Source organism: Schistocerca serialis, chromosome 6, assembly GCF_023864345.2.
Source record: "Schistocerca serialis cubense isolate TAMUIC-IGC-003099 chromosome 6, iqSchSeri2.2, whole genome shotgun sequence".
Lineage (NCBI taxonomy): Eukaryota > Metazoa > Arthropoda > Insecta > Orthoptera > Acrididae > Schistocerca > Schistocerca serialis.
In genome coordinates, this window is record NC_064643.1 from 445,404,579 (window position 1) to 445,422,694 (window position 18,116).

General features: G+C 42.9%; 1 protein-coding gene across 1 annotated transcript in view; it reads left to right on the top strand.

The window, feature by feature from the left end:
* The window catches only part of LOC126484426 (cytochrome P450 6k1-like), a 59,052-nt gene that overhangs the window by 13,146 nt on the left and 27,790 nt on the right, over positions 1 to 18,116 (top strand). The window contains exon 3 of the mRNA XM_050107939.1: positions 8,898 to 9,197. Within this exon, the coding sequence (XP_049963896.1) occupies positions 8,898 to 9,197 (300 nt within the window). The remainder of the gene's footprint in view (positions 1 to 8,897; positions 9,198 to 18,116) is intronic.

Genomic DNA, 18,116 nt, shown 5'->3' on the forward strand with positions numbered 1-18,116 from the left:
CATGTACATGGATTCCACCACCTGTTTGGTATTAACGTGTGGGCAGGTATTATGGACGGTCATATGATTAGGGCATACCTCCTTCTACTCAAGCTAACTGGTCTTGCATACTTCGTACAAAACGTATATGTCCCGTTCTTGGAAGCAGTGTCATTGACTGTTAGTCAGGAAAAGTGGTCTCAGAATGATGGTGCACCATCTCATTCCTCAAGTGCGCTTCGGAGACATCTCAATAGACGATATGATGACAGACGGATAGGCCGATGTGGTCCAACCGAGTGCACGATAGCCGAATTTGACTCCTATGGACTACTTCTTGTGGGGTCGTATGCAAAAGTTAAATACACGATACTCCTGAGAGACAGAGGAAGATCTGCTGGCACGAGTTCTTTCCGCTGCACCAGGTGGGATTCAGAGTGTGTACCAGAATAAGCTGCGTAGCTACAGTGTGGTCGCCACATTGAGCCGCTGTTGTAATGAATCAGTACTATTCTACATGTACAGTATCCCGGGTTCTCTTTTGTTCTGGAATAATGTAAACACGTAAAGTTAAAACGAATGAGCTTAAGTAATAAAGCGACGTTTCCTTTCGAATTGTTACCTAATAACTGTACTGCGTCACGATAAATTCAATTTTTCCCAGCAAAAGTAGATGAGTTAAACATCTAAATTGAAACAGTCGTAGAACGGAAACGGTGCGTTTCCGAACATGGGTTCCTTTTCAAAATATTTTGTATTCACTTCCCTCTGTAAGTCCTAGAAATTTTTAGAGGGGATTTCCGAACACCTTTTATACTGCTGTAGCTCGACGTTTGTGGTGGGCTTTGTTATAGTGCTAATAGGGGCCAATACATCCACGTCCGTAACTAGGTGAATTCTGGATTTCGTTTGCTGTTAGGTGTTTAGTGTTTTCAATTGAGGGCGGAACCTCTACATCTATATAAATCCCGATCCGCCACAAATTTTCGTATGTCACAGTTTGGCAGTACACTGTTGTTGTTGTTGTGGTCTTCAGTCCTGAGACTGGTTTGAAGCAGCTCTCCATGCTAATCTATCCTGTGCAAGCTCCTTCATCTCCCAGTACCTACTGCAACATTCATCCTTCTGAATCTGCTTAGTGTATTCATCTCTTGGTCTCTCTCTACGATTTTTACCCTCCACACTGCCCTCCAATGCTAAATTTGTGATCCCTTGATGCCCCAGGACATGTCCTACCAACCGATCCCTTCTTCTAGTCAAGTTGTGCCACAAACTTCTCTTCTCCCCAATCCTATTCAATACCTCCTCATGAGTTACGTGATCTACCCACCTAATCTTCAACATTCTTCTGTAGCACCATATTTCAAAAGCTTCTATTCTCTTCTTGTCCAAACTTTTTATTGTCCATGATTCATTTCCATACATGGCTACACTCCATACAAATACTTTCAAAAACGACTTCCTGACACTTAAATCTATACTCGATGTTAACAAATTTCTCTTCTTCAGAAACGCTTTCCTTGCCATTGCCAGTCTACATTTTATATCCTCTCTACTTCGACCATCATCAGTTATTTTGCTCCCCAAATAGCAAAACTCCTTTACTACTTTAAGTGTCTCATTTCCTAATCTAATTCCCTCAGCATCACCCGACTTAATTCGACTACATTCCATTATCCTCGTTTTGCTTTTGTTGATGTTCATCTTATAACCTCCTTTCAAGACACTGTCCATTCCGTCCAACTGCTCTTCCAAGTCCTTTGCTGTCTCTGACAGCCCTTTACGGGCAGATCCGGCCGCCTTGGTGCAGATCTTATTACATTCGACGCCACATTGGGCAACCTGCGTGCCGGATGGGGATGAAATGATGATGAAGACAACACAACACCCATTCCCTGAGCGGAGAAAATCCCCTACCCAGCATGGAATCGAAACCGGGCCCCTTCGGACGGCAGTCCGTCACGCTGACCATTCAGCTACCGGGGCGGACAGTCCTGACGTGAATCCTATAGAACACCTTTCGGATGTTCCGGAACGCCGACTTCGTGCCAGGCCTCACCGACCGACATCGATACCTCTCCTCAGTACAGCACTCCGTGAATAATGGGCTGCCATTCCTCAGGAAACCTTTTAGCATCTGATTGAACGCATGCCTGCGAGAGTGGAAGCTGTCATCAAGGCTAAGGGTGGGCCAACACCATGCTGAATTCCAGCATACCGATGGAGGGCGCCACGAACTTATAAGTCATTTTCAGGTGTCCGCATACTTTTGATCACATAGTGTACGTCTATATCCACGGTATCTGATGTCATGAAATTCGTATTCAACTAGCAATTTAGAACAATACTGCATACAGCTGCTGATCGTCAAGTGATATGTAACTGTATATATGCCTCACAACCCACTATAAGGTTCAAGGCGGAGGATATCTTGTTCGACTGCTATCATTTCCTTTCCTGTTCCACTCGCAAATGATGCCAGTGGAAACCAGCTGTCAGTATACTTTCGTACGAGCACCGATTTCTCTTAACTTGCTTCACGGTCCTTAGGGTATATGATTGTCGGTGATAGTAGCATTGTTCTGCAGTCTGTTGCAAATGACGGTTCTCTAAACTTCCTCAAGAGTGTTTTGCGAAAAGAACGACTTCTTAACTCAGGGATTCCAATTCAATTTCATTTTCCGTAATACTCGCATGTTGATCGAACGCACCGGTAACAAACCTAGTAGCACGCCTCTGAATTTCTTCGAGATCTTTCTTTAATCCGACCTGGAGGGGATCCCAAACGGCCGATCACTACTAAAGTATGCGTCAAAGTGTTCTGTGCGCGGTCAACTTTATAGGTGAGCTACACTTTTCTAGAACTCTCACAATAAACAAAATTGGACCATTCACCTTACCTACAATCGAACTTACGTGATCGTTCCATTTCAGATCGTTTCGCGACTTTATACCTAGAACACCTAAATATTTAATCGAAGTGACTGTGTTAATCGGCGTACTACTAATATTGTATCAGAATACAGTAGATTTGTTTTTCCTACACATCTGCATTAATTAACATTTTCCGACGTTTAGAACAAGCCGCCACTCATCCCACCAAATACAATTTCTCTCCGAGTCATCCTGTATCCTCCTATAGTCATTCAACGACGACGCCATCAGGAAACACTTGCAGGCTGCTGCTCACCCTATCCTAGAGACTGTTTATGTATATAGGGGACAAGTGTTGTCCTACGACACTTCCTGGGGCACTCCTGATTATATCTGTCTCTGGTGAACACCCACCATCCGGGACAATGCACAGGGTTCTATTACTCAACGCACCTTTGGGCCATTGACATATTTGAGTAATTACGCCGTAAGCTCGGACTTTCACCCGCAACGGGTAGCCGCGTGGTCTAAGGCCTCTTGTCACGGTTCGCGTGGCTCCCCCCCCCCTCCCCCTCCCGGGGAGGTTCGAGTCCTCCCTCGGGCATGGGAGTGTGTGTTGTCCTTAGCGTAAGATAGTTAAAGTAAGGTTAAATAATGTGTAAGCTTAGGGACCGATGACCTCAGCAGTTAGGTCCCATAAGATCTACTCCAAATTTCCATTTGCGGACTTCCATTAACAGTCTGCATTGTGGCACTGTGTCCAACGTTTTTCGGAAATCTAGGAATCTCTCACCTATACCATTTCCATATTTCTGCAGCCTAAGGAAGACGTCGCGACCGTCGATTTGCCTCGGCAAAGAGGTGCACCCTGCCACACTCTTACAAGCTTTTCAGACTGTTTCTGACCACCCTATACATCATACTACAAGCCATGTACAGTAGTTATTATAAACATTAGACATAGATTTTGTTTTACTTCGTATACCCCTAGAAAGATTATATAATTGAAATTTATTTACAATAATGACAAATTTGATTTGTTGTGTCCAACATTTGAGTAATATTTTTCAATAAAGCTTTATTTTTATTAAACCCTCTAACAAAAACATAGATTTTACTAAATGTGCATAGCAAATACTGCAGGAAGGCAGTTTTAGGATGTGAAGGTGAGAGAGGAGGGCTGAGGAGGCAGCTTTGACAATTCTCCCGAGACAAAGGATCATCTTGGTTTGCCTCTGAATCTGATTTACAGAAAATTCGAACATATTAAAGCAACAGACACTTTTAGATCCGATATCTGAATGGGCTAACAAAGTCTGGTTCAGGCCACACTTGAAAACGCGGCATATCTATTTTCATCTTTTGCGAATTGTGATGTTGTTATGAAATAACACAGGAGAGCGAGGATTGGGAAGAGTTTGACAGAAGAATTCGAGATGAATAAGGGTTTGCGGCAGGGATGTGGCTGTCACCGACCCTCTTTAAGCTGTATCTTGAAGCAATCCTCCAGACTTGGCATGAAAAATTTCAGGTTATGAGAGTGACAGTAAAGGACAGCAAGATATTTCGGCTTGTCCATCCCTGTTAAGTAGGAGGAGAGGATCTCGACCGACAGCAATATTGCCATTTTCAATATTACCGTTAGCTACAGTAGTTACAATGAAACTACAGCTGGCAGTGGTGTCGAAAATTATGAAATAGCAAAATATTTAGCCTGTATTTTGCAGCTGACCAGATTGTACTACCAAAAGATGATGAGGATCTGAGCTATATGATGCGAAAGCTTAAAAAGGAATACAGTAAAGCTGCCTGAAGTTGAAGAAGTGTGATACTTGGCTGTCGGAACAGAAAAAAATTAATAATTTGTAGGTAGATGGAGAAGTACTACTAGACGTGGAAAAGGGAAAATATCTTGGAGCATAATAAACAGGGCACAAACAATGACGAAATCACTAGGAGGATTAATAAAGGACGAGCTGCAAAAGGGCAATGAAACCAACTCTGTGGAACAATAGATGAGAAGAACAACGAAGAAGAAAACGTATAATACCATACACTGAGGAGACAGAAGTCATGGGATACCGCCTAATATCGTGTCACAACTCCTTCTTCGCTGCGTGGCGCAGCAACTCAACATGGCATTTACTCAGCAAGTCGTTGAAAGTTCCCTGCAGAAATACTAAGCCATGCTGCCCTCATATCCGTCCACAATTGCGAAAGTGTTGCCGCTGAAAGATTTTGTGCTTGATCTGACCTCTCCATTGTGTAAGGTGAACGGTCGATGTGACTGACGTCATTCGCTCGAATTGTCCAGAATGTTCTTGAAACCAATCGCGAACAATTGACATCCATAAAAATTCCGTCGTCGTTTGGGAAGATGAAGTCCATGAATGGTTGCAGATAATCTCCAAATAGCCGAACATAACCATTTCCAGTCAATCATTGACTCATTTGGAGCAGAGGACCCAGACCATTCCATCTACACATAACCCACACCATTATGCAACCACCACCAGCTTGCACAGTGGCACGTTGACAACTTGGATCCATGGCTGCGTGGAGTGTGCTCCACACTCGAGCCCTACCATCAGGTCTTCCTAACTAATATTGAGACTCATCTGACCAGTCGTCTAGGTTGCAACCGGTGGGGTCACGAGCCCAGGAGAGAAGCTGCAGGCGATGTCGTGGTATTAGCAAGGTCACTCACGTCGGTCGTCTACTACCAAAGCCCATTAACGCCACATTTCGCCACACTGTCCTAAAGGATACGTTCGTCGTATGTCCCGTCCCACATTGATTTCTGCCGTTATTTCATGCATTGTTGCTTTTTTGTCAGCACCGACAACTGTACTCAGACACCGCTGTTCTCGGTCGTCAAGTAAAGACCGCCGGCCACTGCGTTGTCCGTAGTGTGAATTAATGCCTGAAATTTGGTATTCTCGACTCAGTCTCGACACTGTGTATCTCGGAATATTGAATTCCCTAAACATTTCCGAAATGGAAGGTCCCATGCGTCTGGTTCCAACTACCACTCGGCGTTAAAAGTCTGTTAACTCCCGTCGGGCGGCCATAATCACGTCGCAAACTTTTTGACATGAATGACCTGAGTACAAATGACAGGTCCGTCAATGCACTCACCTTTTATACCTGACTATGTGCGAATCGCTATCCCGTGATTTTTGTCACCTCAATGTAGTTCAGAGTGTAGTTTTATAGGCAGCAGAAGCCTAGGACGGTAAAAAAAAAAATACTGCTTGCCATTGAGATGGTTTACTTTAAGACGAAGCTCAATCTCTACTAGGACAGATAGGATAAAAAATTGAGAGAGATATTTGTGACGACATCAACAAAAACAGCTGATGTGGTTTGGCCTAGTGAGTAGGATGAATGAAGACAGGTTGCCAAATAGCATAGTAAGGAAGAAAAGGTTAGTCAGCCCGGTTGGCTGTGCAGTCTAACGCACAGCTTTCCGGGCGGGAAGGAGCGCCTGGTCCCCTGCACGAATCCGCCCGGAGGATTTGTGTCGAGGTCCGGTGAACCGGCCAGTCTGTGGATGGTTTTTAGGCGGTTTTCCATCTGCCTCGGCGAATGCGGGCTGGTTCCCCTTATTCCGCCTCAGTTACACTATGTCGGCGATTGCTACGCAAACAAGTTCTCCATGTAGGCGTACACCACCATTACTCTACCACGCAAACATTGGGGCTACACTCGTCTGGTGTGAGATGTTCCCTGGGGGGTCCACCGGGGGCCGAACCGCACAATAACCCTGGGTTCGGTGTGGGGCGGCGGATGGGCGAAGTGGACTGCGGTAATCGTCGTGCGGTTGTGGACCACTGCGGCTGCGGCGGGGACGGAGCCTCTCCGTCGTTTCTAGGCCTCCGGTTAACATACAATACAATACAATACATGTAGTTGTTGTTGTGGTCTTCAGTCCTGAGACTAGTTTGATGCAGCTCTCCATGCTACTCTATCCTGTGCAAGCCTCTTCATCTCCCAGTACCTACTGCAGCCTACATCCTTCTGAATCTACTTAGTGTATTCATCTCTTGGTCTCCCTCTACGATTTTTACCCTCCATGCTGCCCTCCAGTACTAAATTCGTGATCCCTTGATGCCTCAGAATACGTCCTACCAACCGATCCCTTCTTCTAGTCAAGTTGTGCCACAAACTTCTCTTCTCCCCAATCCTATTCAATACCTCCTCATGAGTTACGTGATCTACCCACCTAATCTTCAACATTCTTCTGTAGTACCACATTTCAAAAGCTTCTATTCTCTTCTCGTCCAAACTTTTTATTGTCCATGTTTCACTTCCATAGATGGTTACACTCCATACAAATACTTTCAGAAATGACTTCCTAACACTTAAATCTATACTCGATGTTAACAAATTCCTCTTCTTCAGAAACGCTTTCCTTGCCATTGCCAGTCTACATTTTATATCTTCTCTACTTCGACCATCATCAGTTATTTTGCTCCCCAAATAGCAATCCTCATTTACTACTTTAAGTGTCTCATTTCCTAATCTAATTCCCGCAGCACCACTCGACTTAATTCGACTACATTCCATTATCCTCATTTTGCTTCTGTTGATGTTCATCTTATACCCTCCTTTCAAGACACTGTCCATTCCGTTCAACTGCTCTTCCAAATCCTTTGCTGTCTCTGACAAAATTACAATGTCATCGGCGAACCTCAAAGTTTTTATTTCTTCTCCATGGATTTTAATACCTACTCCGTAATTTTCTTTCGTTTCCTTTACTGCTTGCTCAATATACAGATTGAATAGCATCGGGGAGAGGCTACATCCCTGTCTCACTCCCTTCCCAACCACTGCTTCCCTTTTATGTCCCTCGACTCTTACAATACATAAAAGAAAGAAAAGGGTCTCCCAGGTCGCGAATGTCAAAATGATTGGGAGGAAGTGGTGGAAGCAAAGAATATGAACGTTGAGGGAAGTCAAGATGGAAGAAGATGGCGACTGGGGTCGGAGATGCGGCGCCAGCTGTAGATAATCTGCAAGAAGAAGCGAACTGCGTAGGATGTAGACATTGTGAGTGTGGTGTCGCCGCCAGTCACCACACTTGCTAGGTGGTTGCCTTTAAATCGGCCGCGGTCCGTTAGTATACGTCGGACCCGCGTGTCGCCACAATCAGTGAGTGCAGACCGAGCGCCGCTACACGGCAGGTCTAGTCTAGAGAGACTCCCTAGCACTCGCGCCAGTTGTTCAAAAAATGTGTGTGAACTCTTACGGGACTTAACTGCTAAGGTCATCAGTCCCTAAGCTTACACACTATTTAACCTAAATTATCCTAAGGACAAACACACACACCCATGCCCGAGGGAGGACTCGAACCTCCGCCGGGACCAGACGCACAGTCCATTACTGCAGCTCGGCTAATTCCGCGCGGCAGCGCCAGGTGTACAGCCGACTTTGCTAGCGATGGTTCACTGTCTGCATACGTTCTCATTTGCAGAGACGACAGTTTAGCATAGCCTTCAGCTACGTCATTTCCTACGACCTAGCAAGGCGCCATATTCAGTTACTATGAATGTATTCTGAACCGCCGGCCAGAGTGGTCGAGCGGTTCTAAGGTGCTACAGTCTGGAACCGCGAGACCGCTACGGTCGCAGGTTCGAATCCTGTCTCGGGCATGGATGTGTGTGACGTCCTTAGGTTAGTTAGGTTTAAGTAGTTCTAAGTTCTAGTGGGCTGATGACCTCATATGTTAAGTCCCATAGTGCTCAGAGCCATTTGAACCATTTGAATCAATTCTGAACCGATAATATTGTCAATCATGTACCATCAAGAGCGACGTTCATCATTAATGGATTAAAGTTAAGTATCAAAGTAATTACGTGCGCTTTCTGAATTCTAATTCCTTGTCATGTTCCAGACCTCACGTCAGTATAGTCCTTCCCTCCTCACGCCTGCCTGCGTGAGCTAAAACGCGTGCATTTCGGCCTCCTCTAGTAACACGGTGTTGGCTCTTCTGCCACCACAACAGTGAGCGTGTGATGCTGATGTGGCGTTTGTGTGTTCAGGAGTTCGGTTCAGACCGCGGCAACCGCAGGGCCCAGCGGCCACGGTGGCGGAGGCTGCGGGCCCTGCCGAGAGCTTCCGGCTGGGCGGCGTGGAGCTGCGCGCGCTGCCCGTCTGGTACCTGGACTCCGGCGTCGAGACGGTCGCGTCGGCGCTCGCCTTCTGCCTGCACGAGCTGGCGCTCGACACGCCGGTCCAGGCGGCGGTGCGCGCCGAGGTGGACGCCACCCTGCGCCACCACGACGGGCAGCTCAGCTACGCCGCCGTCAAGCATCTACCCTACCTGGACACCGTGATCGCCGGTAAGCGCCCTGCCCTCCAGCTTCGCAATGTAGGAGCGTCGTTTCATAAGACTGACAAAGAGGCAAGAAAAAAGGTTTGTTTCATAAACGACTCACCTTGCTTCTCGACATAGTCTCCTTGGAGGGCTATACACTTGGTCCAACAACTGTCCAGCTTTTCCACCCCATCGGAAAAATACATTCGCTGAAACTCTGCAAAATGCTCTCTGGCTGCATATTATAACGGCTCTTCTTCTTAATGATTTGGTTGATTTGTACTTGGCCTCGGCTAAAACTCGGCGACAGTCGGTAGAGTGTTGAAATCGTTATCAAGTAACGAAGACGACGTTACTCAAAATAACAGTGCTGTACCGAAATGTCGACGTGCGTGAGATATTTACTTCACCAAGAATCGTAATTAATCGTTCGTAATCGATGTTTAACTGATTAATGATGAAATATTAATGATAAAACCAATGCAGTCACAGCCACAACAAATTCCCTACAAGCTGGTCGTAATTTCAAGTATCTAAGATATCGTAACAGTGGGCTTGTTATTTGAGTCAAAGATTCTACACAACCGCCGAGTGCTACAGTCAAATATTATCGCTGCGCGTAATTATTACTCGGGAGTTTCATGTCAATAATTTTATAGAATTTTAAATCACAAATGCACGACTTGGCTTGGCACGAGAGGGTGTTTTATTGCACAATATCAGTCACTTCGTAACCGAGCCTTGAGTAGAAAACTTTCCCAGGTGTTGGGGGGGATTTAAATTATATGCTTCGGACCTATCACTGAAGTTCCATAAACCACTGGCTATTATAAATGAAAATTGTCTATCAGTGTTCGTTGCCTAAATCACTGTCTAAGTAATGTTTAGTTCAATTATCTAGTTACAAGTTCACTTTATTCTAGTAGGTAAAAGTCCTCCGTTCGAATTCTAATGCCGTGATATTTGAAGTCAGAAGATCGTATTACTGCGTCATAATAGATCGCAATTATTCAATCTCAAAAACAATCTAAGCGCGCCTACATGTACGAGCATTCAAATATATGACCTGCTTCGGCTAACTCTCGTAACGTAGTGACAATGCATCGAATTATACTTAGTCATTACTCATGACTCCCAAAGAGTACTCACACGGAGTATTCTTTGGGATCATTGGCTCTACTTTGCGAATGTTAATTTATGCTAATTTTGCGATTTATTATGATTTTTATTTTTATTTTACTGAAATTTAATCTTTCTTTCGTAGATTGCTAAATTGTCAAGTCTTAGATTCCTGATTTAATTACTTGTTATTGTCCTAATAATAGCGATAAATGGAACTTCGTTCGCTTATTCACTTTTCTGGGAATTTGGGACATGGGGGGAAATCTTTGGGGTATTGGGAGCTAATTTTTGATTTTTATTTCTCGGCTGAGGAAGTGGCATTACAACATATCACTTCCTCATTTGATGAACATTCTTCCCAGCAAGCCTAGGTTTCAGGTTTGGGAAGAGGAAGAAGTCACTTGGGACTAAGCCTGGAGAACAGGGTGGATGAGAAACCAATTCAACTTTCAGTTCATGCACATTCGCCATTGTTATCGCTGGTGTGTGGGATGGTGCATTATCCCGTTGGAAGAGCATTTTTTTTCTTCGTGACAGCCTCAGTCTTTTTTTAGCCAACGAATTTCACATGATCCAACAATGAAGTATAATAGGTTCCGGTTATGGTTCTGCCTTTCTACAACTAATCTATGGGACAAACTGCCTATTGGCTTCTGTCTCGGGTTCTTCGACCGACGTTCATCTAATGATTATACTGACGTTTCGCCAGCACGAATGGCTGGCATTGTCAAAGCTTCACCCCATGGTGAACTGGAGCCGGGCTCGCGGCCGCAGACTGTATGTACCTGGCGCGCCAACGTCCGAGGGCTTCTTCGCGGTCATCTCCGGTGCGGTTCTCCTCTTGCTACCGGCTCGGTCGTTCGCTGCAGTACGTGAAGCCAGGATCCGTTTACCCTAAGGCTTTCCTTTTATGTAATCGAGCTTACCAACCATGAAGGCGCAACAAAAATGTTGCATTCTTTCATTGAAATTTACCAGACTTACCAACCACGCTCGCAGTCAATGGACCGAGCGACGGGGAACACCAGATAGCTCACTGTAGGCCTACTCGCAATTTGGGGAACGGTATATCAAATGCTTGCCTGGCCATTGGTATTAGGTCTTCCACGGTTCAGAGTAGTATTTGCACCCAATGCCCTCAAATATTTGTTGGATATACAGCCTCTATCTTCCTACAGTGTTTACCCTCTACAGCTCCCTCAATTACCATGGAAGTTATCGGACTGTACACGACAGTGCACAGTAGAAATGTATACTAAAAACCCGCGCACTAAAATGCGATTTTTCAGGGAGTCATATCTCGGGTTCTTTTGATCGCAGATATAAGGGGTCAAGTGTTTTGGATAATCCATGGACTAGTAACCTTTTGTATACCTATTGGAAGAATAAGCATTCTGTACCTGTCCTACAACACAGGATCAAAATTTAAACACTACACACTTCCTCCATCCCAGGCAACTTGAAGCAAATCCCATGATTCTTTTGTAAAAAGGTGTGGTCTGGGGTGGACCATGGGCGGCTTATGAAAGTCTGTTTCTCCATATGCGGTTCCTGAGAATATCCCAGAAAACCACTATGTTTGGGTACGAGATCCACCAGTTGTGGGGATGGTCAGTATCATAATCTCTGTTCATGACCGTCGTCGACATTTTCCGATATGTCCTTAAGATGTTCTCAGAGAACGTTACAGTTTTTTTCGATATCAGTGTCCGATACTGAAGTTCAGAGGTTCAAAGTTCCGTAATTACGCACGTAAAATATCCGTATTTTTAGCTGATGTAGTGAACACATGGTAAAGGTTCTAGGGCAATTGCACGTTTTTTGAGGTCACCAGACTAGCATTTTTTCATCAATAAAAATTTATGCTGCACTCTCTCTATATAATGGGCATTTCGCGCATGTACAAATGTATCAAAAGTGTTACTAAAGTGACAAAAAATGGGCTAAAGAGGGTCTTAACATGCCCGAAAAGAGCTTAAAATAATTGCCAGAAATTATGTAAAACTGGAAAGGCTGAAAATTTAGTAAATATTTCTAATAAAATTTTTATTCTTTTAAGACATAAGCCATAAGTGCGCCATTTTCTATTAATTGCGATCTATGAGAAAAGTATTCATAAAATTGTGTTAACTTTATATTATGCGTATTTATTTGTGGTTGATATGTGTCAAAACACATAAATTTGTCGAAATATGTAGATAAACGACCAATTTTTTTACTTATAGAATTCTTTTTATATAAGTAGCACAGTCTGCTGTAACAGAGAAAAGAAGGGAACTGGCGGAAAAATGCTCCTGTCAGACATCAAAAAGATGAATATGATCCACTTTAAAAGACTGAGAGAAAAGTGGGGAACCAAGTGCCTAATGGTCAGTCAATTTTCCTCACCAAAAAATTTGGCATGCGAACATATTCGAGCTTTTCTGTGCTGAAATAGAGTAGAAGAGAGACAGCGACGGTGGAAGAGAGAGGATGCAGTGACAGTGGGAGAGAAACGAGAGGAGACATTGATGGAAGGGAGGAAGTGGCAGTGAAATAGAAAGATAAGTAAAAAGATCGACGTGGGAAGGAACGGATAATTTCAATCAGTTTTTTGTAGTGGCCGAATTTGTCTGTTATGTTGCATTAGAACCAGCATTTCTTGCATAGAATTTTAACTTATAGTTTACAAAGGAGTTTTCGTCCAAAGCTGTCGAATGGAAAATATAGAGTGACCGTAGTCCACCTCGGATTTATGAACAGCGCGGCGAGTTCAATTAAGTTATGTCATAGTGTCACCGTCAGCATTGCGCAGCATGGAATTTGGGTGTGTAACAGATAACTTCGATAGATGTTAGGACATAACAGTTTGATTTACCGTCGTAGGTGAAGACATCGCACAGAAAGGTTCCGACGGAACATAACACACCAGTGCATTAAAATCCGCTTCTCATCTTAAGATTGTGAAGTCACGTCCGTGCCTTTACGACACATGTACAGCTACGAGACGTACTTGTACTGCTACCAACGAACGAATTGTTAGCTGGCGAGGTTGGATAGCTCTCGACACTATCATATTAGTGAAACCGTATACGAAAAGAGTCACCATCCTGGGTGAAATTCACGAGACAAGTTTAAAACGCCTCATTTCTGGGAGAGGCGACCACTGTACCGTAGAAGTCCAGTTGTTGTCACATAACTACGTTAGCCGATGTTCCTTTGGAGCAATGTATAATATTTCATACATTATAAATGAAAAAAAAATAGACGGTGTTTGCGTAATATTCTGCAATATGTATTATTTAACTGGTTATTAGCTGTTACTCTATTATCAGGTACAATAGTAAATATGTGGACTGTGAATTTCATGATATCAAGGATTGATTGAGACTAGGTGCGTCTAAAGATCTGTCAACTACCTCTGAAAGATAACAGTTATTAATGTTCGTTATAATACTGAAATTACTTTGATGAAAATGTGAAATAAAAACTATGTAACTTACATACGATGTATGACATGTTGAGTTAATGAACTACATGATAAATTACTATAGCTAATTGTACACTGAAGGAAAATAAATTGAGCAAAATACAGAAAACTTTGGAGACATGTTTCAGAGGCGTGACTGAACGAGATAACGTTGTCTTGAGCAAAGCCATTATTACAAACAAGTAGCCCGCATCTCGTGGTCGTGCGGTAGCGTTCTCGCTTCCCACGCTCGGGTTCCCCGGTTCGATTCCCGGCGGGGTCAGGGATTTTCTCTGCCTCGTGATGGCTGGGTGTTGTGTGATGTCCTTAGGTTAGTTAGGTTTAAGTAGTTCTAAGTTCTCGGGACTGATGACCATAGATGTTAAGTCCCATAGTGCTCAGAGCCATTTGAACAAACAAGTACAATATAAGAAGTGAAACAAGTGTAAAAATTAATGCCTCCTGCGTCATAAAAATTTTAATAATGAACAAATAAAAGCGGAATTATAGCCTGGACAGTACTCTACATAACACTATCGTTCGACGTAGTAACAACGCATTTGCACACATTTGCGCGATCGTTGAACCCAGGATTCAAAACGTTTGGAAACATTCTGGGCTTTGCTCCTTGGCCCATTTTTCTCAGAATGTTTTTACAGAATTCTTTAAAAGAATTTTCTTTTAAAGGATGCTTCTGAAAGATGAGAGTTATTAATGTTTGATGTTGTTGTTGTTGTTGTCGTCGGCAGTCCAGAGACTGGTTTGATGCAGCTGTCCATGCTACTCTATCCTGTGCAAGCTTATTCATCTCACAGTACCTACTGCACCCTACATCCTTCTGAATTTGCTTAGTGTATTCAACTCTTGGTCTCCCTATATGATTTTTACCCTCCACGCTGCCCTCCAATACTAAACTGGTGATCCCTTGATGCCTCAGAACATGTCATACCAACCGATCCTTTCTTCTAGTCAAGTTGTGCCACAAATTTCTCTTCTTCCCAATTCTATTCAATACCTCCTCATTAGTTATGTGATATACCCATCTAATCTTTGGCATTCTTCTGTAGCAGCACATTTCGAAAGCTTCTATTCTCTTCATGTCTAAACTATTTACCGTCCACGTTTCACTTCCATACATAGCTACACGCAATACAAATACTTTCAGAAACGACTTCCTGCCACTTAAATCTATACTCGATGTTAACAAATTTCTCTTCTGCAGAAACGCTTTTCTTGCCATTGCCAGTCTACATTTTATATCCTCTCTACTTCGACCATCATCAGTTATTTTGCTCCCCAAATAGCAAAACTCCTTTACTACTTTAAGTGTCTCATTTCCTAATCTAATTCCGGCAGCATCACCGGATTTAATTTGACTACATTCCATTATCCTCATTTTGCTTTTCTTGATGTTCATCTTATATCCTCCTTTCAAGACTCTGTCCATTCCGTTCAGCTGCTCTTCCAGGTCCTTTTCTGTCTATGACAGAATTACAATGTCATCGGCGAACCTCAAAGTTTTTATTTATTCTTCATGGATTTTAATTCCTACTCCGAATTTTTCTTTTGTTTCCTTTACTCCTTGCTCAATACACAGATTGAATAACAATCGGCGATAGGCTACAACCCTGTCTCACTCTCTTCGCAACCACTACTTTCCTTCCATGCCCCTCGACTCTTATAACTGCCGTCTGGTTTCTGTACCAATTGTAAATAGCCTTTCGCTCCCTGTATAACACCCCTGCCACCTTCAGAATTTGAAAGAGAGTATTCCAGTCAATATTGTCAAAAGCTTTCTCTTAGCCTACAAATGCTAGAAACGTAGGTTTGCCTTTCCTTAATCTTTCTTCTAAGGTAAGTCGTAGGGTCAGTATTGCCTAACGTGTTCCAACATTTCTACGGAGTCCAAACTGATCTTCCCTCAGGTGGGCTTCTACCAGTTTTTCCATTAGTCTGTAAGGAATTCGTGTTAGTGTTTTGCAGCCGTGACTTATTAAACTGATAGTTTGGTAATTTTCACATCTCTCAGCACCTGCTTTCTTTGGGATTGGAATTATTATTAATGAAGTCTGAGGTTATTTCGCCTGTGTCATACATCTTGCTCACCAGATGGTAGAGTTTTGTCAGGACTGGCTCTTCCAAGGCTGTCAGTAGTTCTAATGAAATGTTGTCTACTCCCGGGGCCTCGTTTCGACTTAGATCTTTCCGTGCTCTGTCAAACTCTTCACGCAGTATCATATCTCCCATTTCATCTCATATACATCCTCTTCCATTTCCATAATATTGTCCTCAAGTACATCCCTCTTGTATAGACACTCTTATACTCCTTCCACCTTTCTGCTTTCCCTTCTTTGCTTAGAACTGGGTTTCCATCTGAGCTCTTGATATTCATATAAGTGGTTCTCTTTTCTCCAAAGGTCTCTTTAATTTTCCTGTAGGCAGTATCTATGTCACCCCTAGTGATATATGCCTCTGCAGCCTTACATTTGTCCTCTAGCCATCCCCGATTAGCCATTTTGCACTTCCTATCGATCTCATTTTTGAGACGTTTGTATTCCTTTTTGCCTGCTTTATTTACTGCATTTTTATATTTTCTCTTTTCATCAATTAAATTCAATATATCTTCTGTTACCCAAGGATTTCTACTCTCTCGTCTTTTAACCTACTTGATCCTCTGCTGCCTTTACTATTTCATCTCTCAAAGCTACCCATTCTTCTTCTACTGTATGTCTTTCCCCCATTCTTGTCCATCGTTCCCTAAAGCTCTCCCTGAAATTCTCTACAACCTCTGGTTCTGGTAGTTTATCCAGATCCCATCTTCTTAAATTCCCACCTTTTTGCAGTTTCTTCAGTTTTAATCTATAGTTCATAACCAATATATTGTGGTCAGAGTCCACATCTGCCCCTGGAAATGTCTTACAATTTAAAACCTGGTTCCTAAATCTCTGTCTTACCATTAATTAATCTGTCTGAAACCTTCCAGTACCTCCAGGCCGCCTCCATGTATACAACCTTCTTTTATGATTCTTGAACCAAGTGTTAGCTATGATTAAGTTACGCTCTGTGCAAAATTCTGCCAGGCGGCTGCCTCTTCCATTCCTTACCCCCATTTCATATTCACTTACTACGTTTCCTTCTCTTCCTTTTCCTACTATCAAATTCCAGTCACCCATGACTATTAAATTTTCGTCTCCCTTCACTATCGGAATAATTTCTTTTATCTTGTCATATATTTCATCAATCTCTACGGAGCTAGTTGGCATATAGACTTGTACTAATGTGGTAGACGAATGCTTCGTATCTATCCTGGCCACAATAATGCGTTCACTATGCTGCTTGTAGTAGCTTACCCGCATTCCTATTTTTTATTCATTATTAAACCTACTCTTGCATTACTCCTATTTGATTTTGTATTTACAACCTTGTATTCGATGTAATACTAAAATTACTTTGATAAAAATCTGAAATAAAAACTACGTAGCTTACATAATATGTATGATATGTTGAGTTAATGAATTACATGATAAATTACAATAGCTAATTGTGCATCGAAGGAAAATAAATTGTGCAAAATACACCAAACTTTGGAGACATGTTTCAGGGGCACAACTGAACAAGATAACGTTGTCTTAAGCAAAGATATTATTACAAACAAGTACAATATTACAAATTAGACGCATGATGAGACGAAGCTGATAAGTGAAACAACTGTAATTATATAAGGGTGATCAAAAAGTAATGCCTGCTGTGTCATAAAAAATTTAATAATGAACAAATAAGAGCGGAATTATAGCCTGGATTCTCCTCCATACGACACTACCATTCTACATAGTAACCACACATTTATACACATTTGCGCGATCGTTGAACCCAGGCATCGAAACCAGTTTGGAAACATTCAGGGTTTTGCTCTATGACCCATTTTTCTCAGAATGTTTTTAATGCTGTTGTTACTGAACTGTACCGTGTCTGTCTCCTCGAATCACTTCATCAGCACTTCCTCGATTGGTATCTGAGACAGCTGTGCGTTTTATCTGCGTCGTCCGTTTTTCTGTGACCAAACTTTTCCCACAATACCGCACTTTGCTCGTGTTCATTACTGCGTCCCCATACGATTTTCTCATGGATGGGATAAATAACTTTACGATCATGCTTGAAGAAGCGAAACCCTCAATTTCTCCAAACTGGATTAGATGGCTAGTTAGTCTTCCACCTCCGCAAACTCAAGTCTGTTAGAATTTTGTTACGGGAGGAAGACTGTGGTCCAAGGTTAGTGTTGGGAGCGGCGGAACAGAAGATGTGGACCTATTGAATTTTAGGAAATGTAATTTGAAAATCAAGATGCGGCATTCGCTCTATGCTGTATGATTGGAT